We start from the raw sequence: 27,695 nt of genomic DNA on the forward strand, positions 1-27,695 counted from the left end.
GTCTAGATCTACTTGCCATGGTCGATGTTATTGTTAAATGCCTTGAACACAGGAGACACTCTCAGATAGTGCTGGAAACAGACAGTAAGATGTCTTTCCGATAGGATGTAGACTTGACGTAGATCCGGTCGTAGACGGCGGCCAACAGTCTCGTGTCGCTCAAGTATAGATACAACCAGTGTTCTTGAAACTGTTACGTGTTAAACACGTTTTGTATGAAGTATAAAGTCCGGGAGTTGGTAAACAAAGGTAGGTAACTCTCCGAGCAATGCTTTTCGCATACCACTATCCAGATACCGGTTCATCAGACACTGTTGTATAGCGGCTCACCTGCTTCCATTAAGCACTATATAGAGGTTCAAGTTAGAATTAATCCTCTGTAACCCATGCTTTCGTAAGAGGCCACGAACTGAATCGGGTGATCAGGCTCGTTGACATAATCATGTCATCATCTATTGCTCAGTTCGATGCACACGGTGTTGATCACTGGATTGTCTGTTCCTATTTGCGCAGATCGAGGCTGATGTTGTTGATCACTGGATCTTCTGTTCCTATTTGCGCAGATCGATGCTGATGTTGTTGATCACTGGATCTTCTGTTCCTATTTGCGCAGATCGATGCTGATGTTGTTGACCATGTCTGGTCCAGACTTATTATTTACAGGCCGCCGCCATTTTGCTTAAATATTGCCGAGTGCGGCGTAAAACCCATAAAGGACTCCCCTCTACAGTCTGTGTTAGGTACATTTGCTCGCAGTGACCAAACGACCACATTTTGTCATAACCAAACAATTCTGACACTATGGTGTTAGACTCTGGCATGTTTATGATGTAATTGATCATCAGTTTACAGAAGCAAGTTGCATGATTTTACATTGGATAAGAAATTTCCAAATGCAACTTGTGCAGTTTCTTAATATAACAACGTCCCTCGTTACGTCCCTTGAGTAAGCGAGAACCCTATGACCCTGGGTTCGACTCCCAGTGCACCTAAATAATGTTTATACATTTGTAAGCACCATTGCCCTGCTCGTGCTCTCAACACCTTCACAGTGGGATAATATCCGTCCGTATACACACATTCTTTAACATTTACATTACGCATACATAAACTGAAGAAGCGTAGGTGTTTGCGCCAATCAGAATGCGCTACATATCGCCCCCACCCAGAATCGGAAATATCGAAAAGCCAACCACACGGGGCACAAAGATTACTGTGGAGTCACTGCACACTGGGCGCAGAAGTCATAGCCCTCAGGGTTGTGTCGCTGTCTACATCTCTCCCTGTAAATGTTCCTGCAACCTGTCAAGTCAGTTGTTTATTTCATTGTACATTCTCTTCCATAATAATGATAATAGTAACCAATTTGTAATGCGCCCGAATCGAATAATTGCCCAGGGGCGCCGGCCATAGGCTCGTTGGAATAAAAGGGTCTTAATCTTTCGCCTAAATGTCTCAAATGTCTGAAAGTTGATAGTTCTGTGGAAGCGTATTCCACAGAGTGGGACCCGCCTTGATGAAACGTCTCTCACCAAATTGAACTGCCCGTGTCCTCGGAAGTGACAGTTGCAGTGATGCTGAACACCTCAACGTTCTGGCTGGTTCATACTTGTAGATAAGGTCCCCAAGATATTATGGAACTTGGTGATGTATAGCTTTGAACACAAACATGAAAAGTTTGTACTCAGTGCGTTACTAAACTGGAATCCAGAAAGTTTGGAGTTTGGTCAGTCTATTATAAGCAAACTTAGTCTCAGAGTATTTCGTTACTCTCCACCACTGAGTCTAACAAAAGTATGTAGAAGGTCGCGTCAGGTAACCTTTGAGCGACCAATGACTGTCCAATCAAACGCGAGACGGTTAAATAGATTTAGCCAATCAAACAACGGCTACTATTTAGGGATCGGAGGGACTTTCAAAATATTCAGGTTACCGACACAGATCTCTCCACAAACAAAAATCCGTATATAACACAGTTATTTGACCATCAGTATATACGCTTTGGGGGTTCTGTTGACGTGGTTACCATTAACCAATATTTCCACAAGATGACATCCTTGAATATTGCCAAAAAACACTATTTTCAGCGACTGTTTACTCACCGTTGTCATGGTTGTAACGTGCGCGAGCGTAAGCTAAATAGCATTCGGAATCGTTCGGGTACGAACCTTTTCGAGACAAAAAGTTCAAAAGGTATGTGCAAATGTCCATTTTCACGATTTGGTAAGCTGTGTTCTGATTGGTCAATCTGAAAGGTTACCTGACGCGACCTCCCATAAGGTTTCGTTACTCAGTAGTGAAGTGTAACGAAAAGCACTGAGGATAAGTTTACTCCGACTAGCAAATACGTTTGGCTTCGTTGTAGTTTGGCTAAGCACCGTTGGTTGGAACAATATAGCAAGGAATTGCAATAGTCCATGAGTTAGGTAACGAATGCATGTACGTGTATAAACATTCCATACTCTCCTCCTTGTACATCCCATTGGCTTCTGTATGCAGTCTATTGTTGTGGCTTCTACGTGTATATACCTTGCTGCCGAGTTAGTTCCTGTTGTTTTTGTTAATGATTTACAGTATATAAATGTACCATTCTGTCTTACCTGCCTCTCACTTGCTTGACAACGATACGAGAAGCTGTATCGAAACGTCGCTCCACTTGATTAAAGAAGCTGCTCATCCATAAAGTTTTGTCCTTATCCGATGAATCATATTCTTGGGGCTGACGATTAGGAATTTTGTTTTATAATCATTAACTGTAAGGTACTTTTCAGCTATCTAATGTCGAATCTCCTCAATACATGTTGAGATTGACTAAACAGCATCTGCGGCCGAAGAATGTGCAAGAGGTCTAAATCCAAGATATATCTTAGTATCATCTGCGTACAGATGAAATGATAGACTGTGCCTCCTAGCGATATCTCCAACTGTCAGAGTGTATATGGTGAAAAAAGAGGCCCAAGGACTGAACCTTGAAGAACTCCGTACTTCAGATGACGACGGCGTGATTTGGAGCCATTTATAATCACAGCCTGTTAACGGTCAGAGACGTAAATTAAGACTTAAGCCAAACTAGAGCGTTCCCTTGGATACCAAGCATGGAGGAGGATACCATGGTTGATGGTATTAAAGGCCGCGGACAGGTCTAGAAGAACCATGACTGTTGCGCCTTTGGAGTCGACTTCACTGAGAAGTTCGTTCTGTACACGGAGCACAGCAGATTCCGTGCTGTGGCCAATTTTACAAGCTGATTGCATGGGTTCCTGTTGGTTCCCTTCCAGCAACACCCACGTCCAGCTGGACAATCTTCTGTCGGTCTGCCTTCTCGATTATCGCTAAATATCGAGTGTCGGCATGATAGGCTGGCATTCACTCGGATGTTGAACCCGTCTAGGCAGTTGTTCGTTCTTGGACCGAAAGTGTCATGATGATTCTACAGGAACAGTGGAAAGTTGGAGTCGTCGTCCACCCACGTCATCACTATATAGTCAATGAATGGAACGGCTGCTGGCACATCAGGACAGGTTACCATGGCATCCACCCAAACATCCTGGGCGTGGGCCAATGGAAGGAGAGGCAAGGCAGATGCTATTTCTCCACTTCAGAGTCTTCATGGTAACAAACAACAGGAATCTCCCAGAGTCCACAGTGTCCGTCTAAATCCCGTCTATATGAACATCCTTTCTAGTGGAAATGACAGCGCTGTTAAAGGTGGCGTTGGACGAAAGAGTGGTTGCATCGTCTTGACAGTACTTCAGAATGTTTGTTGATTACATTCACTGCGATGGGGTATGGCCACTTACTTTGTACACGAAGTGTAGAGTGGATATGAAATCGAGTTCAGACAAAGTTACTCTGATGATTTATACGTGATCTATAACATACATGCTTAGATTATGGTTCCCCTGTGACTTTGATGGGCAGCAGCATCACTGCAGCATTCTAAACACGAATCAGAGATGTAAATCTGCACTGTCCTCATCGGGAATAAAAAAAAATATATGAACAAGGCACTTTTACAAAGTAACAGCACGGTGAATATGATCCAAAATCATATACGTAAAGACATTAAAAACGAAAATACTAATGCACGTAATATTTCTGGTAAATGTGTTCGTGGACCTATCCCCTGCACATACACGTCACGTGTGCTGGATCCCCTCTTGCGGAGTTCTTGGTTTAAATCCATGATAGCTTCTCAGTAATGAACCTAATTGTTCAAACCCCAACCTTTGACTGCATTGAACACCTGTGGGATGAACGTGGACGAAAGAGTTCGACTCAACTTGTGTCGCCGCCAACTGTTGCAAAGTTGAAACAGGCACTTCAACATCACTGGGAAGCAATCCCACAATGTGCTTGTGTCAGTTCATGCTTCAGGCACGTGTCGAGGCTGAGGGTGGACATACCCGATCTTTAATCTTGCTGACACGTACCTGCTATGCTCTGTGACTCTCAGACGTTCCAGATCTGTGCCTTAAGTTTGTAATGGATTCTTCCATGACATTATCCATAAATGTTTGTCAAATTGATTTTTTCCCTTGATATATTATTATGTACTAGTATGCATCTGTGATGCAGTTGGTTATAGTCAGCAGGTAATTGAGCTTTTAATGACATCGTGTATATAATGCCTTTATGGCACGTCACTTAACTATCGTTTACATTCAAAACAAGCTTATTAATTTTATACTCTCCTGGTACCGTGCATCTAGAAGCCTCCATGCTAATCTACTATTTAGAAAATCCATTTGACACCATCTTAATTCTTTAGATTTGTCCTCGATCAGATTTTCACCCAGAGTAAGTGGTTCAAGTTAGTTTTACGTCGCATTTATACAATATTCCACCAACATCACGGCCGGGAACCCCAGAAATGGGCTTCACACATTGTATCCATGAGATGAATCGAACCCTTGCCTTCAGCGTGACGAGTGGACGCTTTAACCACTAGGCTAACCCACTGGTCCTCACACAGATGTATCGTACTCTGATTCAAGGGAGACTGAACGTTAAATTTCTGTCAAACTGAAAACCGAACTTTGGGGATGCAAGCGTGGAATTGATAACTATGTGCAGCTGTCTTCTGAATACTTTCTCGTGGATCCGTTGCTATAATTTCTGAAAATTTTCATTATTCAAAACAAAAAAACGCAAGTATCCAAAACGTTTTGATATTATACTGACGCTTCTCGTAATCAAACGATTATAATGTGTGTTTTGTACTCTTGTACTTAATATACGCCCAACACATTAGAACAATACAAATGCCTGCATGTTATGTGTTGTGGTACTTAGATATACACGGAATTGGTTAATAGTAAATTGTATAGGAGCTAGGGTAGGGTTTGAGAACTATCCCCTCTTTATTTATACATTTCTGATTGCTTGCGTCTTGGGCTGAAACTGGAAGCGTCTTATGAATAATGATTCACTGGAGGATTGACAAACTTTATTGGGGTTGGTAGGAGTGATGATGATTTCCATGAAACTTGCGTATACCTTGAGAATCACACACACACGCGCACTTGGTCTCTCTCCCTCTCTGTCTGGCCCCATCTCTCTCTCTCTCTCTCTCTCTCTCTCTCTCTCTCTCTCTCTCTCTCTCACACATACACACACACATCCAGCCATAAATTATGAACGGTCCCTGATGTAACCATATGGCAACGCATGTAAATAAAGAATCGATAAATTGTGACGGGATGTCTTTGAATGAAAACTTTAATTTTGGGGTAGAGTGGACGTTCTTGCTGTGAGAAAAGGATAAAACAACGTGTTAGCATGCATCATTGGCAGTCCCTACATGCTATAGTCATGTTCGGAGGCAAGACTGCGGCGCAAAACAAGAAACGATCTAACCCATGAGGATGAACGCCTCATATGGTTAGAGTAGCCTCCCTTCCTTCTGACGTAGAAACCGTATTACTCAGGCATAAACATCTTATTGCGCATCGTCAAGTAGAGTATATTGCCAAACGCCAAGAGATTTAGATTCCTTTTATAAATGTAACATAATTATCACGCCATAGAAATATTTAAATTCGTGCATATGAAAGCTAATACATAAAAATGGATATTCTTTGTTTTTCTGTTTATAGAAGGATATTGTTGCGCAAACCGGAAAAAGTTCTTGAGTTACGTCCCTTGGTCGGTCCTACCCACAACTCGAATCATTTGACAATGTCTTCAAAAGCAGAGAAAGAACGCATGAAGCTTTTACAAGATAAATTCCAAGCCATATTATCAAGTCTTCTTAAAGATGACGATAACAAATACTGCGTTGATTGTGACGCGAAGGGTAAGATAAATAGATTATCGGTGATTCCACACGCGGAAACTGACATGTTGTGTCAATAGCTCTATTTTGACGTCGTGGCCAGGAGAAAACCTGTCACTTGTTCTAAAACCGACGAGACACGAAAAATAGCAGATAACATATGGTGAAGGTAATACAGTCCTTTCAGTGAATACGACTTGGGGTACACGTTTACTGTTTTCTATGTAATCTATGTAAACGTCTAGATATTTATCCTGAAATTAACACCTGTTATAATCATGAATCACACAACACCCCTTTTTATAGGTCTACCTCGTGCTGGTTATTAATAGTCGACATGTAAGCGTAATTTCCATTAGATAGATGCGTAACCCAAAGAAAAGTACGAGAAAGTTGTTCCATTTCTGTGCATTAAACCCATATGATTTTCATATTTGACCTCTGCCTCATCCATAAGTCGACTTTTGAGGTAAAATTACTTTCTAATTATTGATCAAGATAATCATTGATCAAGATATTAAAGATAACAGATAAATTAAGTCTTTATTGCCATTTAAGATGAGACTGGTGGGTATTTTTTCAATATTCTTATAATTGTGATTTTGAAATTAGCAAAGGCAAAGACTGTGAAGGGATCATACTTCTATTATAATATAAAAATTAATTTTTAAAATTAAAGGTATTGGATTGTTTTTAATTCATATTCCACTCCTCAGAATCCAGGATCTTCATAATTTCATCCCTTGCTGATCGAAACATGTTACCAAATTATTTATGGACATTATGAACATAATGAGGGTACTGAGTAGTATCTGACAATGTTTTCTTTGCAGTTGTTTTTCAAACTGGATCACACTTTTTAATGTCCTTACATTTGTCTACAGTTACCTGTTTCTATTGTAATGTGTGGACAGTACATATATCAGTGCTGCACAGTTGAGTTGGAAGTAGGTAATTTATCTTTTGATTGGTGTTAAAGGGCCAAGGTGGGCATCATGGAATCTGGGCATCTTCCTGTGTATCCGCTGTGCTGGTATACACAGGAACCTTGGGGTACATATATCAAGGGTGAAATCTGTCAACCTGGACACATGGACCCCAGAACAAGTGGCTGTGAGTGTACTGCAAACTACTGTGCTTTCTTTCTAGCTTGCCTGATGATGATTACACCTGTGGATACTTTGGCAGAGTCTAATTTACGCTTTGTGATATTAACATCACTGAAACTTGTAGGGTTGCAATAGTAGATTGTGTAATCTTTGTGTTTTTTAAATTGTTTGCTCAGTGGTTATACAATTTTGACAGAAAATAAAATTATTAGAAATGTCAGTAGTTTTGTCAGTAGTGACACAGTAAAGACTGTGACAGTCTGTGTGCTGAAGTGTTGTATAATACATGAAGAACTCTTGACCATTTGACCTCACATGGTTGTGTCATTTATTACAGACTCGCACAACAGTGAGTACTCCGTCTCAGGTCATCTATACTGAGCAGTGTGATTCAACTAAATAGTATTAGCCCAAATAAAATGGTGGTCTTTAATGATGTGCATCTAGAGCATGACAGTTGTTTTTTGTTTCAGATGATGCAGGAGGTTGGCAACAGCCGTGCAAGGGCTGCATACGAGGCAAACCTCCCTGATAGCTTCCGCCGACCACAGACAGATTCGTATCCTAGACAATCATACCAAATAATCTTGTCATAAACGCAGACAGCAGGAGAATTGTTTGTTATTGGGGCGGTCTGGTAGCCCAGTAGCTAGAGTGTTGGCTTGTTACGCCTTAGACCCGTATTTGATTCAGCCTGTTTCCAGTGTGCCCTTCACATGCTGTAGCTGGAATGTTGTTAAAAGTTGTGAAAAAACTATTTACTCACTCATTTATGGTTGTTGGATATTGAATTAAATGGATACATGAAATTTTGTTCATGTTCTGAAACAGATCATTGCAGTTTATAGTTTTAGATCATTTCCAAACGTGTTTGTGGTGATAAATTGCAAGAATTCAAATATATTATAACTAAGTTCACCTTCAGTGACAATCGCATTCTCAACATATTGCTTTGCGTACTTTTTTTGAGTCCGTCTTTTGCGATGTAGAATTGTACAATAAATAAGGTATTTAATTTCCATTCCAAGCCATATGCGTGATCCAAAACTCTTCAGATGAGACCATTTAGTTTCTGATTTGGGCCAAAGAAAGTTTCTTTCTTAAAGTAATATAATTAATCCTATGAGGACATGTGCATGATATTTTCAACATTTGACAGTACATTCTTTTATGTAACATCAGTACCAGACTATACAGACAAGCAAAAGGCCAAGAAAAAAAAAGGATCAAAGATGTTCATTTTGTGACTACATGCCTGGGCTCTCTTTCAGACAAAAGCGACACAACTGACCATTCCAGAACTATAGACAAACACATAATTTATTTAATTATGGGAAACTAAAACATGTTTGTAAACACAAGACACCTTTAAAGAGCAGGGATATGGGTAGGAAGCTAGCTTCTATTACAACAGGATATAAACTTTATAAAATGCATAAAACATGTTAATTGGCATAGGATCCATATGCATCTCTTTAGAATTTAGAGCAAGTTTTGGCACAGTGTAGGGATGAACCATCCTAAACTGACAACTGATTAAACTCATCAGTGAGAATGACACAGTGACACTGTTGCATCAGCTGTTCCCCAAAACATGGTATCTGTACATAAATGCATCAGGACATGTTGATTGAAACTATGGATGTGTTGAACCATCAGAATTTCAAAACTGAATTGCAAGAATAATGAATATTAATAGGGATTAACGGTAGGCTGACTTCACACGAACTATGAATACAGCTATAGATGACACTGAAGGAGATATTTCCACATAGCAGCAACCAGTGGCAACAGATGGCCCTAGTCTAGATTAATGTATGCAGCTTTCGTTCAGCAATTCTCTCCCTATTTGCAGTATCTGTTTTATAATGTAATTCTTGTTACTTTTGTTAATGCATCATCATTCATCCTGTTCATGCCTTATATGAGAGACATGCATGACTGGGATGACCAGACCAAGCTGTATTTTTGGCGCTGACTTATTTATTTGTACATGACAATATGTATTCAAGTTAGCCATGTTTTAAGTTACTGTGATTTAGTAATTGAATATCATGTCTTTCAGCATGTTCATTGTATACAAGAACTATAAAGAAATTTTCCAAATGGTACATACGTATTCTGCTACAGAACATTCACTTGTTTTCTCATCATGTTCATGGTGCAAATATAACACAGAAATTCCACACAGAATGGGAAAAATGTGTGCTTTCTGGAAAATGAGTATTATTAGAATCTTTGACCATTTTTCAATCAGGTGAAAGAAAGTGAAACTTAATAATGAAAAGTGTTAGTGTGGTTTTAACTCATGACTTTGATCAACTTTATCATGTTCAGTATGATTCATGTTTTCAGTGTCATCAGGGTGCCCTTGTAGCAATCTTAGTGCTAAGGTGACCATAAGTCCCATATCTTAACATAGACTAAAGCTAGTCTTAGCACTATGGTTGTTTTGTACAGTGGCACCCAGGATATATATTATTTTATAACATGCTTCCTTAACAAACAACAGAGCACTTGAGGCTTTCATAAGAGCTAAATATGAGCATAAGAAGTATCTGGCACGGGAGTGGGTTCAACCTAAGCCAACAGTTCCAAAAGAGGTAAGTTTATCTGTTGCCATGGCAACAGCCTTGATCACTTGTTTCTGTTTTCTAAACACTGTCAAATGATAATCATTGTTACCAATATGACCCGATTGATTTGACTGAAGATAGGTATTAACAAATCTGTATCTGTACCTTATCAACAAATATATGTTTCTTGACAATTCATAGGCATCACTACCCTAACTAAAATCTTTTTTTAATTCAGATTTTTAGCAAAATATTTCTGAAAGTGAACAGCACAGAAAGGTGTTTTCTATCAACAGTTCCTACTATCGGGATATGATCTATGTTAAAGGGTCATTTTATTATAATTTCATAGTCTTTTCATGGGACATTGTATTATGATTTTGATCATGACCAAATATAAATGTCTTTTAGATGTGTTGAATACTTTCTGCCATCCTAGATACTGTACAGAAATGAAAGCCTAGTTATTGGAAGAGTTTCTCTTGTTTGTTTGTTCTCTCTGACGGTAATCAACTACAGATGCCCTTGTTTATTGTGAAGAGAAGCTGAAATCCATGTCCCATCATGTCTTCATGATATAATTACCAGCCTATGTGAAATCAGCATGTACAATGGTCTCAGAGGAAATTGACACTTAAGACCCTAGTGACAATTTCCACGAGAGAGCAAAGTCCTTTGATGATGTTATTGTTGAAATTGTTGCTTTAACAGTTCAAGATAAATTCTACAATTTTGCATCTTTTCTCTATAAAATTGTCATAAACCAATTTCCTTTGTAATGTGTGTCTGAAGCCAAAGAGTGAGGTAAGGTGCCGTGGGATATGGCAGTGGCTGGTGATGGGATATGTGTTCTGTTCTTGTTTATGGTTCAAGAAGATAGCACCTTATTGTGGTCTAGCAGGGTTTCCCCATATCAGTTATAATAAGCCTGTATTTCCCACTGACCAAGGAAGATCTGTCCAGTTGACTTAAACCAATTAACAGGGGATGGAAAAGATAAAGAAATAATCCAGTGTTTTCACAAGGCAGTAATCTGGATTATGCAGTTGAGAGCACAGAGATCAGGAGAAAAGTACTGTATTTTGTCTACTTAATTTCATATAGAAAATCATCCCGCATTCAGTATGTGAGATGCAGCATCTACTAACCCTCTGGTTCATCTGAAAGATAGTCAAAGTTGATTTATTATTTCCTTTTATACATTCTTTTACTATTGCTATATATAAATTCTTAGTATTGCTAACAAATTGTGTTGAACGGTGTGCAAAACATAGTCATGTACATCAGTGAACATTGGCACCCATGTTACACCCAAAAGCAGCAGTTCACATGCATGATATTTGCACATGCTTTTCAGCAATATGCTGCATAATCATAGTGCAGTTCATCTGCATAAGGTTTGCACTTGGTTCCCCAGGTCAGTGGAGAAATTCGTCTTCTATGTAACCATATATCTATGCATAACATATAGTGAATGTCTTAAGTGAGTGAGTGAGTGAGTGAGTTTGGTTTTACGCCGCTTTTAGCAATATTCCAGCTATATCACGGTGGGGGACACCAGAAAATGGGCCTTACACATTGTACCCATGTGGGGAATCGAACCCGGGTCTTCGGCGTGACGAGCGAATGCTTTAACCACTAGGCTACCCCACCGCCCCAGTGAGTCTAAGCTTCTGATAGGTAGTATATATTGAAATTGAATGAAACATGTTCATCATTGTAAAATTCACTCTCATGTATAATGACATTGATCAGTGTTTATGAATGGTGTGTCAAAGTAACAGGACATTGGTCCTGCATGTTTGAGATGTCTGTCTCACCCCACTGAAAATTTACAGGACCCATAGTATAACATTATACACATTTCAAATTTAACATTCCTTTTAATTGGCATTCCAACTATTTACAAACATAAAGTTAATTAACAAGAAACAAGTGTGACGTGTCACATATGGCAACTTCAGGCAAAGTAATTGTGAAATTCAGACACCAGGGCTGGCAGGTTGTAGACTGTCAGTCTGTCGGCGAATCTGCAGGATTGGTCTGATGGTCTGACACTATTTGTGAGCACTGGTTGATGATATTTTGAGTGAACTGCGTGGGTGTACGGGACGCTGATATTTTTGAAAATCTTAGAACAATACTTAGTAGCTGGTTATCTTGACTCTAACGATACCTTTAACTTCAAAGTTTGCCACAGGTTGACTTAGCGTCCATAGTGAAATTTCAAAAGGTTGACTTCTTGTTCATAAACCTTGTGGGTGCATGTAATTATCTTATGTAAACTTTCATTTCCTCTTGTTAGATAGACTCCCGGGCCCCATTCCACAAAACTGACTTAGCGTTATGTTGATGGTAACTCCTATGCTAAATATGGGCTTATAGCAGTTTTAGTGCCAGGATTGCTCTAGGGATTGGGACAATGGGTTATTTTTTATTATTTTTTTAGCATGTTTTTTGTCCCCCTACAATGATTATGTCTTTATGGAAATTTGTTATGATTTGGTTATGTATTATTTGTTAGCCTTTTGTTTAACCTGTGGTAATTTGAATTTGCTATGAATTATTAAAGTAATGTAAATGTGTTCTTTGTCAAGGTTGCCTTGGAACATTACTGTATCTGTAGTTCAAAATGCAAATAAAGAAGAAAGTGTATTGTTTAGGAAATAGTTCTGAATTTAATTATTATAAGACAAATTGATCAGAACTGGTGTATTGAAAATAGTTGAATTTATATAATATAGTATAAATATTGTAATTTGTAGATCACTTACTTCTAAAATGTTTCTGGTTGGAATAATATCTCTCTCAAACTGCTTAAGTCTGCTGTTTTATCCTCTGGCCGATCGGTGTACAAATCTGGTAATTACAGTTCACTGACCAGAGTTCCTTCCCTTAGCTGGCCAGGATTTGTTGATGGCCATGGTTGCTACATCCAGTAGTGTTAGTACATGTGTACTTAGTTAGATCTTATACATATCTACATCTGTGACATTTTTGCAAAACCGTTTAGAAAAATCTCTGAAATTAGCAATAGATTTTGTATTGTATTTTTAGTGTTTTTGTATATATGTGTAATCCTTGTTATCTCGGACATGTTTCACATTATGAGGTGTATCTATGATTTGTCAACTAACAAATGTTCTGATTTCAGTGGCTAGAGGATGATAGAGAAAAGAAACGTTCTAAGTCCAAACCAGCTTCTACCATCCAACTCAGCTCAGTAAGTATTGCATTAGTGATATTTTCTTCCTAGATCAAACATCCATACATATCCCTGTTCAGAGTTAAGTCTCACTGACATGGACCATGAATAATGACTGAAAACTGATAGTGTTGTAGGAAGTATTTGTGAATCTGGGGTTTCCCTGGAATCTCTGTGCTACTTACGGACTTGTTTGTAGGACGATTGTTCCATGTCTCATCTTCTCATTGGGGCTTCTCATTGATACTCAAGGCTTTAAGAGATTTATTAACTTACTTCTACAAGGTACATCCTGAGATAAAAACCTTGTTGCCCCAGCCAAATTCCTTTTGCACTTTGTAATATTTGGTTGCACCAGTGCAAGTAACAAAGCACAAAGTTGAACCCTTTTAGTGAATTTTCAAGTATAGTCAAGTGATTGTTCTGTTGTTTTTTTTAAAGAAAAACTATGTGTCAGTGTCTTTTTTGTGACACTGAGTGAACGAAAACAAACTTACACTGTCGATTATGGCATCTTGACTTTAGGTCCCCAAATCATCAGCAAGCAGCACCAGCTCCAGCAGAGAAAAGAAGTCGTCCCCAGAACAGGCCAAACCTCCGACCAAGTCACCACCTCCAGTCCAGCAGCCACAGCCAAGCACAGCTGCTGCAGACCTCATTGGTCTAGGTGAGGAGATGCCCTATATATATTATATTACCTGGACTGTAAACTTAATTCACGGAGATGTCTGGTGGTACACTATCATTGTTGTACATAGTATGATCATCTCTTTAGCCTTGTTGATGTCTTATATTTGCCAGTCTGTCAAGATCCGAGTTAGAATTGGTCTTCAGCAATCTATGCTTGTCTTTGATGCAGCTAACAGGATCGGGTGGCCAGGCATGCTGACTTTGTTGACACATGTCTTAATAATTCCAGTTGCATAGATTGATCTGCACAATGTTGGTTACTGGTCCAGACTCAGTTTCTTACCACCACCATATAGCTGGAATATGTCAGCATTGCAGCATTAAACAACATGTAAACAAATTTAGTACAAATTTCAAAAGCTACATTGGACACGAGACCTATGATATGTCTAAGTTCAGGCAGAGCCTGTGTCTGCCAGGTGTCTGTTACTGTCACCTGGGCCAGCTTTAACCTTGTGTGACTCTCCTTTACTAAATGTTCTTTATATGTGTTAGAGTCTTTAGCCACAGCAGTGGTCATGGTGGCTGAAGTCATCAATTTCAGTTAAACGTGATGGTAGACAAAAATATAGATTAAGATGTTGCTGATTGATATTCATTCTTCAAATTTTGAAGAAATTAAAATTTTGTTACATGAGAACAGTTTGAAACTCAATGATTTCTGCCCCTGCCTATTTTCATCATCAATTCATGCATAGTTCATGTGTATGTTTGTGTGCTAACTCCCATGATGTAACATTCTGTACCTGTTTTGTTGTAACAGAGACATATTATATGTCCCAAAGTAAGTACTGATTTCATCTTTTTGCTTATGTTCTTTTCATCAATCCTATTGTTTTTGTTTGGAAGTATGCTCGAGACTTGACCTTAGGTTCGTGAAACTGGCATAGAAATTAATGGCTAACATAGTCCTCATTCCGCTTGATTCATCTTGAATGGTAAATCATCTCTCTCACTCAGATTTCTTTGCCTAGTGTTAAGTCTATCATTGTCTATCATGCGCTAGAGGCACAAAGGGTGCATTATCAATGTATAATCCCAAATCCCAGCCAGACATTAGGGCTGGTAACTTCAACATGTTACCATCCCAGACTGGAATGTAACCAGACTTGACACCAAGATATGGTGATTTTACTCAGTTGTATCATGGGAACATAACAATTTTTTACCAGATCATCGGACTGGCCAGCCATGAATTTAGCCTCTCTGTATGTTTTGAGTGACCAGACAGGCCTTATTTCATGTTCTGGCATTATGTCTGATTACTTCCAGTATAGTGGAAATGATATTAGGTTCACAGACCTACGGCTAAGTCTTGAGCATTTGTTCATTCAGTTTTGGTCACCAGAACCTGTTCTTTTTCTGACTGCTGTCTCCTGTTATCTGATTATGTGGTGATGGTAGGGGCTCAGTACCTATCCAAGGACCCTGTTTGTCCTGTACTGACTTGGGGCAGCATAACTGAAGTCAGAGATTGTACAAGGTTTATGGGTGAGGTTCCTCTTGACCTTTCATTGTTTATTTGATAAAGGGTGCAGAGATTTGAGATGCCTGTAGCAGAGAAACTGATACAGAGTTGCCTCCCTTAACCCTGTCAGACTCTGCTGATCAATGGTTAAAATCCACTGTTTGCCCTGTTGATGGTCTGTAAGACACCCTATCATGCCTAATATCCTCATGGCATTCACCATAATAATGGACATCTAAGATGATTTATTCCTGGGCTTGCTCCCATGTTAAACTAAAGTCTGTATAAGATATAAACATACAAACCTATTTTCTCCTCTCAGACAGTCACAGATTGGAACTTGAAGGAGGTCGGTTTATTTGAAGACATTAAAAGGTTTTCTTGTAACCTGTCTGCTACTGCCCATTAAACATCTGTAAGAGATGTGTCTGAGTTGTGTTATAATCCAGCATGGTATTTGGTGATCCTGGATTAGTTCAAGCATGCATAAACATGCATACACTTTAGTTGCAATAGCTTTAGGAAGTAGGGAAGAAGATTTGAAAACATATTCAGATGATGAAACTCTAAATTCAGACACTGACATTATGATGCAGACATAGCTGTTCCAATTGTTGATGGTGAAAGAATGTTCCATTGATGCATTAAATCGTCTCTGATTCTGATTCTGAATCTCTTGATATTGCTCTACACTGTTGATGATAGCATGTACTTTTGTAATTGTTTCCAGCAGTATATAATGCAGTATATGAATCATGATCTTGATTTATCATATGTACAATAGTGTACAAGAATTGATCAAGTATCAGTTGTTGTGTCTTGGGATCATGTGACCCACAATTTCATTAACCTTGAGTGAAAAGCAAGATATTCTTTCTTTCGTGAAAGTTTCTGAAAATGTATAGGGATGGAGCACAATTCTGTGAATTTTCATTTTAGATGTTTTTACTTCTCCTTTTCTTCAGACTGTAAGATTTAAAAAAAGTACTTTCCACCATCTGTATTAAAATGGCAACAATACACCATCTCTAAGTGTTACTTTGAGCAGCTGTGTAATCACCTTGGCAAACTTAAGGGCATTTAAGGGACCTGTAGTTGTCACCCGCATCGTGTTTCGAGGGGGATATTAAAATGCACCCCGCCTGTCCGTGCATCCGTCTGTCTGTGCACATTTATCTTTGCAGTAGTAGAACTCTGAAACTATGTTTCTTCACCAAATTTGACACATTGATTGGTCCAGCGGTGTACTGGTGCCTTTTAAATTCTGGAATTCTGAATATGATATTTTTGGCATTTCCATGGCAACAAGTTTGGAGTCGACTGAAATTGGAGGTAATGTGGGGGATAGTGATGACAGTGTCTTCTTGTTTTGCATTCATGCATTCCTGGGGTTGCTGTTTAGCTTCTGAAAAAAATCCTGTGATAAAATTGAATTAGTTACAGAGTTGCTTCATGTGGCTGTACTCTGTCTGTTGTAAATGTCACATCATTGTTGTATAGGTTTGGTTAATGGTTTAAGCGTTTGCTCGTCATGCCAAAGACTTGGGTCTGATTTGTGTGAAGCCCATTTCTGGTGGCCCATGTTTGCGGTATTACTGGAATATTGCTAAAAGTGGCGTAAAACCAGTCACTTACTCATAGTTGTGTAGTTAGTGATAATGACATAATTGATATGAACTTGTGAGATTAGTTGACTCAGTGCAGAAAAAGTTCTAGTAAATGATTGCATGGAACTTGCTAGGGGTGACAATCACTGGATTGTCTGGTCCAGACTTATTCTCAGACCAGTGTCAATCACAGGAATATCATTGGGCATGTCGTTAAACAGGCGGACAAAGAAGGTTTGAGCAGTGGTCTTAGGCTGCAATTATCTGCATGTCATAAAGTCATCAAATATGCCTAGATTATTGTTAATTACTGTAATTATGATCTCTGTGTCAGTGTCAGGCCAGTGTTCATTTTTTTCATCAAGTACTAATACTACGACCTGCAACACTTTAGGTTTTCCTTCCATATTGAAACTCCTGCATTGTGACACACTGAAGAACATCATAGATGATTCTATGTTCCGTTAGGTCAGGTATTCCATACAGTGCATTGTTGTTACAGATGCCTTGTCCCCAACATCACAACAACCCAACGGCGGAGGTGACTTACTTGCCGACATATTTGGTAACACCCCTACCCCAACCCAACCAGCTCAACCTGCGTCAGGGGGTGCAAGTGCAGCCCTGGGAGTGGGAGTTAACCAGACTCAAGGGGGACAACAGGTTAGTGGATACAAACAGGAATGAATATTTGCTTAAGGACCATAATTTTTAATGATATGTAAATGATGACAGAGATGTAAGTTTTATGTATGATGAGGCTTAAGTATGTCCTTGCAACAGTGTTAATATACGATGATTCAATAAAATTAGGAGATGTTGGATTTACAAGATTGATAAAATGCAAACGATGACACCAAGGAGGAAACAGATTATGAAGAGAAATTGAGGGAAAATGTGACAATTTATTCCATTCCTTTGGAAATGTTCCATCTGTATGGATATATATTAATCTCATACTCGTATGCATTGGCTTTGGCTAGTTGTGTGGTTGCAAAATGGAATATCCTCTACTTTTTTAAAAATGGTTTAATATCATGTCCATGGTGATTACCAAATAGTTTGCACTCACCACAGTTCATTGTGGTTCTAGGTGTGACATACAGCTTGTTTTGTGTATCACATACTGCCATTAGCATATCTTCTTCAAAGATTTGCAGAAAACTTTCTAATATGCTTGATGATGGTATATTTATGATCATGTCTAGAATGGCACTTTGGAGGCCAACCTGTTCGAAGACAGTGGAGCTGACAAGGGAGGATCTGAAAAATCCACAAAGGAATCCATCTTGGCTTTGTATGGTAGCGGCGGTGGTGGCGGCGGGCAGCAGCAGCCGCAGATGTTTGGTGTGCCAGGTGAGGAGATGCTGTACTTCTTGCAACTACACTTAATAACACTGACAAGAGTATTTGGAAAACATTATGAAATGAAAGATTTTGAATTTTTTGGGGGATGGTTCTTTGCATACAATCCTTAGCAGCTCTGAAGGGTTTTGATTGCTGAAGGTGATCCCTGGCTAACGATCTGTGAATGCCAACACTACTTAAAAGAATGTGAAGAACACATGATTCTTTTACGTTTCTGTAGTAAATGACAACTGGCATATGACAGAATGCCTATAGTAATTTTTTAACTATCCAGTGTTGATTAACTCCTTTTATGTTGTATGGATGATTTTGACTCCAGGTAAACTTTTAAGAGATCGTCATGTGACACCTTATTAATAAATTCTAGTTTCATGCATTTTCCCACTCTTGTCATCCATACACTGTTCCATATTGCTTGTAACTGCTCATTGTATGTTCTGTACATAAATGTGTAATGTATGTGTACTGTATGTGTTGAGTACTTATCGCTAACCGTGTTGATGCTCTGTATAAAGTTTTGCTTTCTATGGGATAACAATGCTAATAATACTAATCAACTTATTCTTGATGCCAGAGTTGATGCTCCGAATCCCTACCTTTAGAATATGACTATTGGTAACCATTAATCACTGACATGTTATTCAAAGGGCTCAGATCCATAAGGTATTCATCACCTTAAGCTTTTCATTACTCCCGCGTGTTACCATCCCATATCTCAACATAGCTGGGGATGGTAGGGTAGCCTAGTGGTTCAATTGTTCGCTAGTTACCCTCAGAGACCTGAGTTTGATTCCCCACAGGGGTACAATGTGAGGTGTCCATTTCTAGCGTCACCTGCCATGATATTCCTGGAATTTTGGTGAAAGAGGCGCAAGACTAAACTAAACTTACTCACACAAAGACAAAGTATGAAATGATAATGATCACTTGATGCTGGTACATTAACAAGTTGGTGTCAGGTTATACGACAACTGTTGTAAAAAAATCTGAATGTTTGTCCGCAGCAGACACATATGAATGAACTGAGCTACAAGCTGCGAAAAACCAAACTCACTCAACTTAGGTGGAGCCAGTTGTTGACCTTATTGTAAGGAATAGAACCACCATTTTTGTGTTCCTTGCATATTAGTCAAATTATGGTGTTGTCAAAGAGTAAAATACTTTTTCTGTATTTGTCTATGTAGGTACAGTCAGGCCGCGTTAATCCGAACACGTCCGTTTTTCATTAAAAACGTTCGGATAGTGAAACGTACGGACTACTGAAATGAACTTTTATGAACACAACTACAGTAGGGTTACTTCCCTTTGACATGGCAATACAAAAACATACGAACGTATACAAGTTGGCTGAATGTGCGATGTGGTGTTTGGGGGCAAGAAATCAACTTTCACGTTGGTCAGTTTGACATTGGCATACTTGTGACTAGCAGCATTGTTACGAAGTGAGATCACGTGTCAACCACGTGATTGCATCTGTCTGTCAAACGATCATACCAATCACAAAACATATCCGATGTCCGAAATTGTGCTCTTGCCGATAGACTGTCTGAATTCTTGACCAAAATGTTTACACATAAGATCAAAGTTGGCTTCAAGGTTTTCTCTTTTTCTTTGTGCGGCAGTAATTTCACATCTTTTACGCCTAGGGGCGGGACTTTTCCATTATGACTGACAAGCGTCAGCTGATCTCATTTTGACACGATCAGTGTTTTATACAGGAAGTAACCATGACAGGTATTACTCCAACTAACCAAAAGTGAGACCAACTAATTGATCAAAATCACAAACTAACGACATCTTCAACTCGCAAGTGTCACTTAACAATTACCACTGAATGGGGCTCATGGTGTGAAGGGATTATCCGAACCTTTTTGATGCACCGCCGGATTAATGAAGCAAAACTATGTGTACTTAGCTAATCTGTTACCGCTGATTAACGTTCGGATACGGAGAGTGAAGCACCGGATTACTGAATCAACAGGTAATGAGTTTACATAGTAAACAAGATTGGTTACAGTTAGCTATCGTTCGGATATCGCGGGAATCGGATTGTCGGGGTCCGGACTAACGCGGCCTGACTGTATTTTGGTTTAGAATTGGTCCAAGGAAGTTTTCTCTAAAGGCGACACAATGGAAGGGCTATGTCAGAGCACTCCAAAGCACAACTCTCACTGTAAGGTTGTTTTACCAGACTGATCATCGTATCAATCATTTGATTGTCTCATCCATATTTTATTATTCACAGGCTACTGTCATATTGATTATATGAGTGCAGCATTAAGCAACAAACACATTGATTTGATGTGCTCTGTATTTGTGGTTGACTGTATGAGGACAGGGCTGTAGAATTAGGTGATTAAAGGTTACCATTAGTCCAGAGGTAGGTGTGCAGGACCACCTGGTGTCAAGGATGTAAAATTGTTTGCTTTGAGCTTAATTTGGAATATCCAGTTTCTTCTTTTGTGAATTCACTGTGTGAGCTGTTCTGTTACTGTTAGCAACATCTGCACCAAGCAGTGGAGATTTGCTACAGTTTACACCAAGTCAAGCTGGCCTTCTGCCGACACCCTCACAACTCTCCATGCAATCAGCACCGCACCTGTCGACCAATCAGACGTCAAGTAGTCAGATTTCCACCAATCAGCAGATGTTTCATCAACCAATGACCCAGCCTCAAATGTGTTTAATGCCACAGGGGTTATTTTACTATGATGCAGGTAGAATTACAAATTGGGAAAAGGGTTTGGTGCATTTTGGATCCTCTTGCATGCTGACTTACCTCCCTTGGGATTCTCATATTTTGGAATCTGTCTCATCCTGCTTATGCTATTCTTCTGATCTCAGCTTGAACTCTGTTCAACATAACTTCAGATTGCTCGGTGTCCCTGCTCAAAGACACCATGAAACAGTTCTAAACCTTTCATTCGTGAATTAAAACATACCCCTGACGCTGAATGTTCCACCAGTTATGTTAGCAGATGAGTTGTTTTACCAACACATGCTCAGAATCTACCTGGAGCTCTCATTTTCTTTTTCTTCTGGGTGAACGTGGGGACTAAATTCTCTATGTCAGTTTCGTTTATTTTTGTTTTTATTTTTGGCTTTTAGGTAATGTAGAACCATTACCTGAATTCCAGTCTTTGTGTTTATATATGATTATCTTGCAGTTGGGCTCTTTCCCAATTTCCTCATCTTGATGCATGTTAGTTATCTTTGGCAAATGGCTTGCCTTAGGACATAGATGTATTGGATTCATTGTTCAGTGACAAATTTCTATAGCCATATTATCAGGAAAAGCTGCTGATTTTAAAAGCATTGTGTGATGTATTGATGATTATGACATTTATTGCTGTCTGTGTATGGTGCATCTACAGGATGAAACATGCTTTTGTCCTTTATTTGTCTTAAAATGCAGATATTAGTATTTCATATCTAGTTACATCATAAACAAGAGTTTCATTTATATCAACTATTGTCTGGTCCTTTTCTTGCCACACTGTTCCACACCCACACCACACCACACTGACCCAATCGCTGAGTCGGTGCCACACTGTGCCAAATGCACTACACACAGACCCATAGAGTGCCACACATGCAACGAACAGTGCCACACTGTTCCAAACAAACTACACATGTACTGTACCACACCCACAACATCCACACTCACACAATGCTACACAACACCCACTGCACATAGACCCACATAGTGCCACATTGTTCCACACCCACAACACACAGATCCATCCAGTGTCACGCTGTTCCACACCCATAACACACAGTCCCACACAGTGTCACACTGTTCCACAGCACATATTTTCCACAACACCCAGATCCACACAGTGCCACACTCTTCCTCACCCACAACACACAGACCCACACAGTGCCACCCTGTTCCACACCCACAACACACAGTCCCACACATTGGCACACTGTTCCACAAGACACAGTTTCACGACACACAGACCCACACAGTGCCACATTGTTCTACACCCACAACACTCAGTCTCACACAATGGTATACTCTTCCACAACACACAGTTTCACAACACACAGACATACACAGTGCCACATTGTTCCACTCTCACAACACACAGTTTCACGACACACAGTGCCACATTGTTCCACACCTACAACACACAGGACCACACTGTTCCACACCCATAACACACAGGACCACACTGTTCCACACCCACAACACACAGGACCACACTGTTCCACACCCACAACACACAGGACCACACTGTTCCACACCCATAACACACAGGACCACACTGTTCCACACCCATAACACACAGGACCACACTGTTCCACACCCACAACACACAGGACCACACTGTTCCACACCCACAACACACAGGACCACACTGTTCCACACCCATAACACACAGATCCACAGAGTGCCGCATTGTTCCACACCCACAACACACAGTCCGATGTAGATTTACACACCAATTTACATCTTTACTCCTCTACTCGGTTCAAGCTAAACCTCTGTAGTGGACACACTCACAATCACCCACCCCCACACCCTGTGTAGACCCATAGTTGTCTCACCTGACAGATGGTGTAATGTAATTTTCCAGGTTCAGCTGCGAGTCATGTTTTTGTGCGAAGTCCATTCACTGGACAGTTGGGATTTTGCTTGTTTCTTTTATCTTTATGATACATTTCCAATTTATATATTTAGACAAAATTTGCTTAGAATTAAATTATTTTTGGTTATTTTCCTCTGTTCAACAAGTTTGGATTGTGTAGTAATTTTAGCATCCTTAAAAGTATGTCACTTAAACTATTTTCCATGCTATGTAAAGTTGAAGGTACTGATGCTTATTTTGCTCATATATAACATTTATTAAATGCATGCAGACAGGGAAGCACCAAGTTTGTTTGTGATATGAAACCAGACACAGTACTTTGGATTTATCTGGTGGAAAATTTGTAACACAATGATATTGTACTGTTTAGATAATACTTTGGATTGCCACATTCTTCTATAATTTTGTATTTAATCTGTCTTGGCATGAAACATCTTTGATAATCTCCACTATACCCTTGATGCATCTATGGCTGAAATGAAATAATTAATGAGCTGTGCATGCATCCAGGGTATAGAGGAGATTTAAAGGACCATATATCCCGAATATATAAGGATGGGCATGAGAGATTAACACAAGTATTTGGAAAGAATTGTCATAAGCGGGAAACTGTTTCGAGTAATATGTATGAACAAGTAAAGGAGACAGGGGATATGAAGTGCAGTGATTGCAAGTTGCTCCCGAGCGTTGTGTCCTTAAGATGTGACACAGGGACTTTTACACTGCAGCCTAGGTAAACTCGGTTTTATTTGTTATACTGATCGGTTGATTCGGATCAGCCGTCTCATATTTCATTGGATGATCATAGGTCGGTCAAGGGTTATCTGATGTAACCTTCTAATGGGGTTTGTTTGGTATATATACCAGTGTAACGAATAATGTTGAGTTTAAGTTTACTAAGATTGTTTTACACTGGTTCCAGATTGTTGTTACTGTCTTGCTTGTTTCATGTAATTATGCATGCACCAGACATGCATTACCTCAGTTACTTGACCAAATGGTCAAATTGGCCATTTGACTTTGGTGATCATCACAGTAGACCACTCTCAGCTTTGAACTGTTGCTTAATGTCATACCTCTAGTTTGTAGCACTGTCCCTTGATGAACTGACCCGTGAAGGTCTAAGTTAGAATTGGGCTTCAGTAACTCATGCACATGTCTTCAGTTCCCAGTTGTGTAGATCAATGCTCCTGCTGTTGATCACTCGATTGCCTGGTCCAGACTTGATTATTTACAGACTGCCTCTATATTGCTGGAATATTGATGAGTGTGGCGTAAAACTAAACTCAGTCACTCACCTTGATGAACTACTCTTCAGCAAACTGATTGATTAGACAGATTTGACTTGCTGACCAGGCTGATACATGTCATTGTATCTGATCCACTGTCATTTTATTCCAATTACTAGATTACAGACTGATTATTGCATCTGAAATATTGCTGAATGTGGTGTTAGGAAAAAATTAAACAGTATTAAGAGCTCTTGTTAAGACACTCTGTTTTCAATGTCAGGTTGTTGTGAAATCTTAACTCAGTCTATAGCTGAAAGTCACTTCAAACTGATTCTGTAATGCTGGATTACTCAAGTACAGTAGATTTACTGATGTTGATTATGCATTTCAGGAGGCATGTACATGCCCCAACAGAACATGGGCATGTATGGAGGTGCCATGCCAGGGCAACAGGGCATGCAGGGCATGCAGTATCAACAAGGCATGATGGGAATGCAACAGGTGAGTTCTAGCAGTAATGTAAAAGTCAATGTTTGTTTTACATATTCTCATCTTAGACCACCTTAGTTGTCAAGTGAATTGAGCAGCTGTCTGGAAACGGATGGATGTTGATCCCTGGCCTTGTTAATTAAAGGTGTTATCTTTTGTTCCCTGCCTGGTGATTAGTTGTAGGGGATAGGCAAGGTCAGTGTAATGTGAGTCAGATGTTTATGTAGAATTGTCATTTGGTACATCAGCTGCTCAGTGGGCTAACTTTATCCTGGCAAGCATGGATAAGTTGAGCACTGACCTGACAATTGACCTGTATTAGCATGTATGAGTTCCGCCCACTGGCACTCACCATTGTGAGCGAAGGGACTCCAGGTTGTCTGCGACCAAGTAGGTTGCTCATTGCCGTGTACTGCCTACTTTTTGTAAACATGTTCTCTGTGCTGGTCCAACTTGTCCTGGTTCGCCAGTAGAAGGATCATATAAACACCCACATGTAGACATTCAAACACTCTATTTGAGTTTCATTCATTGTTACACAATGGACTGTTTTGTTGTGCACTTGAAATTATGATTTATATTTTCAGTGCATTTACAAGCTTAGTATTCATGTGACCTTTTTTTTTTTTTTTAATTTTTCATGTTAAGACAAAACTAATGCTGTTTCATGTTTTAAAAGTTAGATGTTGAAATTACCAATGGCAAAATGTCAAGTATCAAATGAAGTGAAAATGTCAAAAGAATGGAAATAAAACATTGGAAGTTCAATTCTTGAAGTGAAATAGTCTTTGAGCAAGCATTCAAGAAAAATGCAAGTTTTCTTATCTCATATTTTTAGTCAAATGATTGAAGACAAGCTTGTCTTGAAATAGACATTGTGTAAATGAGAACGTTGTTACACTCACATCAGCATAAACATAACCTATTTCCATTTCCAGCCGAACATGTATGGGATGGGTCAGATGGGTGGAGCAATGCCAGGGGGGATGATGGGGGGTCAGCAGCAGGCTGGGGGTAATATGATGATGGGAGGACAGCAGCAGATGTTCCCTCAGCAGCAGCAACAGCAGATGCAACAGATGCAGTTCCAACAGGTGAGTGCTCACTACTCCATCCAACCCGTGAGGGTACGGGTTAAAATACTGGCCTTCAGTAACCCTTGCTTGTTGTATGAGGCAACTAACGGGATCGGGTTGTTAGACTTGCTGATCTGGTTGACACATGTCATTGGTTCCCAAGTGAGCTGATCGATGCTCATGCTGTTGATTTCTGGATTGGTCCAGACGCGATTATTTACAGACTGCTGCCATATAGCTGGAGTACAGCGTACAACTAACTTCAGTCACTTACTCACTCACTCACTTCTCCATTCCCTGCTTAGAAAAAATTGCTGCGGGACTCCACTTGCTTGTCAGTAGGCTTAATCTTTAGGGATTCCTTAAGTAAATAAGTGCCATGTGCTTGTCAGTAGACAGCATTGTTTTTGATCGAATGGCACTTCCATTTTATGATACATATACTCAACTTGATTGTCTTCATAAGACATCATACCTCAGCATGACACCCTATTCACTGTGAAACCATGACAATCTGGGATGGAATTAAGTCTTTTGTAACCCATGGTTGCTGTAAGAGGTGACTCCCGAGATTGGGTGGTCAGACTCACTGACTTAGTTGACTCATGTCATTGTATCCCAATTGCCTAGGTCAGTGCTTATGCTGTTGATCACTTGATTATTTACAGACTACTGTCGTATAGCTGGAATATTGCTAAGTGCTGCATTAAACAACAAACAAAAAAAAAAAAACCAGTTCACTATTTACTCTAGGTCTATTTTTTACTGTTTATTTCTGATTAATGATACACCATCAAACTGATGACATCATCAATCTGTATGGAGGTTTGACTCACCCATTCACTGGTCAGTAGATTGTCAGTCTCTTTGTTTCATTTTGATGAATGATACACAGATTTGAACTGATTTCAACGCCATGAGCATGCACCTGTTGACATCCTATTCACTGTTACTTAATTCATGTTTCAGATGCAACAACAGATGGCTGCAATGAAGGTGGGCGGGGCAGGACAGATGGGAGCCATGCCTCAGGGTGGGGCAGGAGGATGGGGGACACAGAACTCTGGCCAGACATTATCCACAAATTTATGGCAATGATGCTAGCTGTAGTGTAGCATGGACCAGAGTTTTCATGGCTGTCGGAAACAGACAGATGAAATTGAAAATGACATTCCATCAGTATCACAACCATATTTCCATCTGCGATTCTGGAAAGACACAAAGTAGAGTGTATGGAACCCATGGAACAAGTTAACGAATACCTCTGTTGTGGTGTATGCCAAGGCAGTTAACAGATAATATATGCTGTTGTTTGTAAATATTTATTGTACAGTTACTGAAGAGGACTCTTTGTTGATTTTTATTTCATCATTTGTAGCCATCAATATTGATTTCACCTCACTAGTGCCATTCCTGTAATTATCTCCCTCTCACACACACCTTGTCACCCCTCCTCACCATTCACCCTCCATGTGACATTTTATCATTAATCAGGACTAGAATTTTGTTTTTATTTTGTTTTTTGTTTTTTTCAAATCTGCTACAGATTTTCCGTCTACCTTATGGAAAAAGTGAATGTCTGCAAGGAAATGTCACAGGTCCCACATGAATTGTACTGGTCTCAGACTTGCGGATTTTGAATTTTTAACCCTAATTCTGTAAATGCATCATTACTTATCGAGGGAAGTAACTTGTACCTGTGTCCATTTTCTTGTTTGTGGATGTTTACTGATTATGCTCTGTATGTCACAACTATTATTTGTCATAGTTATGGAGTATTGCAATGGAGATTATATGGGATTGTCACAGTCATTCATGAGAGGGAATGTCACTCTGAATTTCGGAATAATTGTAATTACAGTCACAAATATAGTGATGAGCAGTCTTTTCAAATTCTTGGGAATTGCTATGCCTTTTTTTCTTGTTGATCTTTATAATGTAAGGTTTTCAGAACGATGGCAGTGCTGCCATGAGTACTCTTTTCTGTCTGTCCTGGAAGACAT

At 39.5% G+C, this 27,695-nt stretch overlaps 1 protein-coding gene across 1 annotated transcript; it reads left to right on the plus strand.

The window, feature by feature from the left end:
- The first annotated feature begins 199 nt into the window (after positions 1–199).
- Positions 200–26,939, plus strand: LOC137290733 (stromal membrane-associated protein 1-like). The gene is made up of 14 exons (XM_067821847.1): positions 200–239; positions 6,099–6,298; positions 7,257–7,390; positions 7,860–7,945; positions 9,899–9,989; positions 13,117–13,185; positions 13,693–13,834; positions 14,621–14,641; positions 17,435–17,595; positions 18,141–18,288; positions 20,799–21,017; positions 24,519–24,628; positions 25,555–25,710; positions 26,662–26,939. Exons 2-14 carry the CDS (start codon positions 6,181–6,183, stop codon positions 26,788–26,790), a joined length of 1,584 nt encoding a protein of 527 aa, XP_067677948.1. The 5' UTR covers positions 200–239; positions 6,099–6,180; the 3' UTR covers positions 26,791–26,939.
- The last annotated feature ends 756 nt before the right edge of the window (positions 26,940–27,695 follow it).

The sequence above is a fragment of the Haliotis asinina genome, chromosome 7, assembly GCF_037392515.1.
Source record: "Haliotis asinina isolate JCU_RB_2024 chromosome 7, JCU_Hal_asi_v2, whole genome shotgun sequence".
NCBI lineage: Eukaryota > Metazoa > Mollusca > Gastropoda > Lepetellida > Haliotidae > Haliotis > Haliotis asinina.

Coding starts and splice junctions, on each gene's coding strand:
- LOC137290733 (XM_067821847.1), top strand. CDS start 6,181: ATGTCTTCAAAAGCAGAGAAAGAACGCATGAAGCTTTTACAAGATAAA. Junction 17,596..18,140: donor AGACTCAAGGGGGACAACAG/GTTAGTGGATAC, acceptor GATCATGTCTAG/AATGGCACTTTGGAGGCCAA. Junction 25,711..26,661: donor AACAGATGCAGTTCCAACAG/GTGAGTGCTCAC, acceptor TTCATGTTTCAG/ATGCAACAACAGATGGCTGC.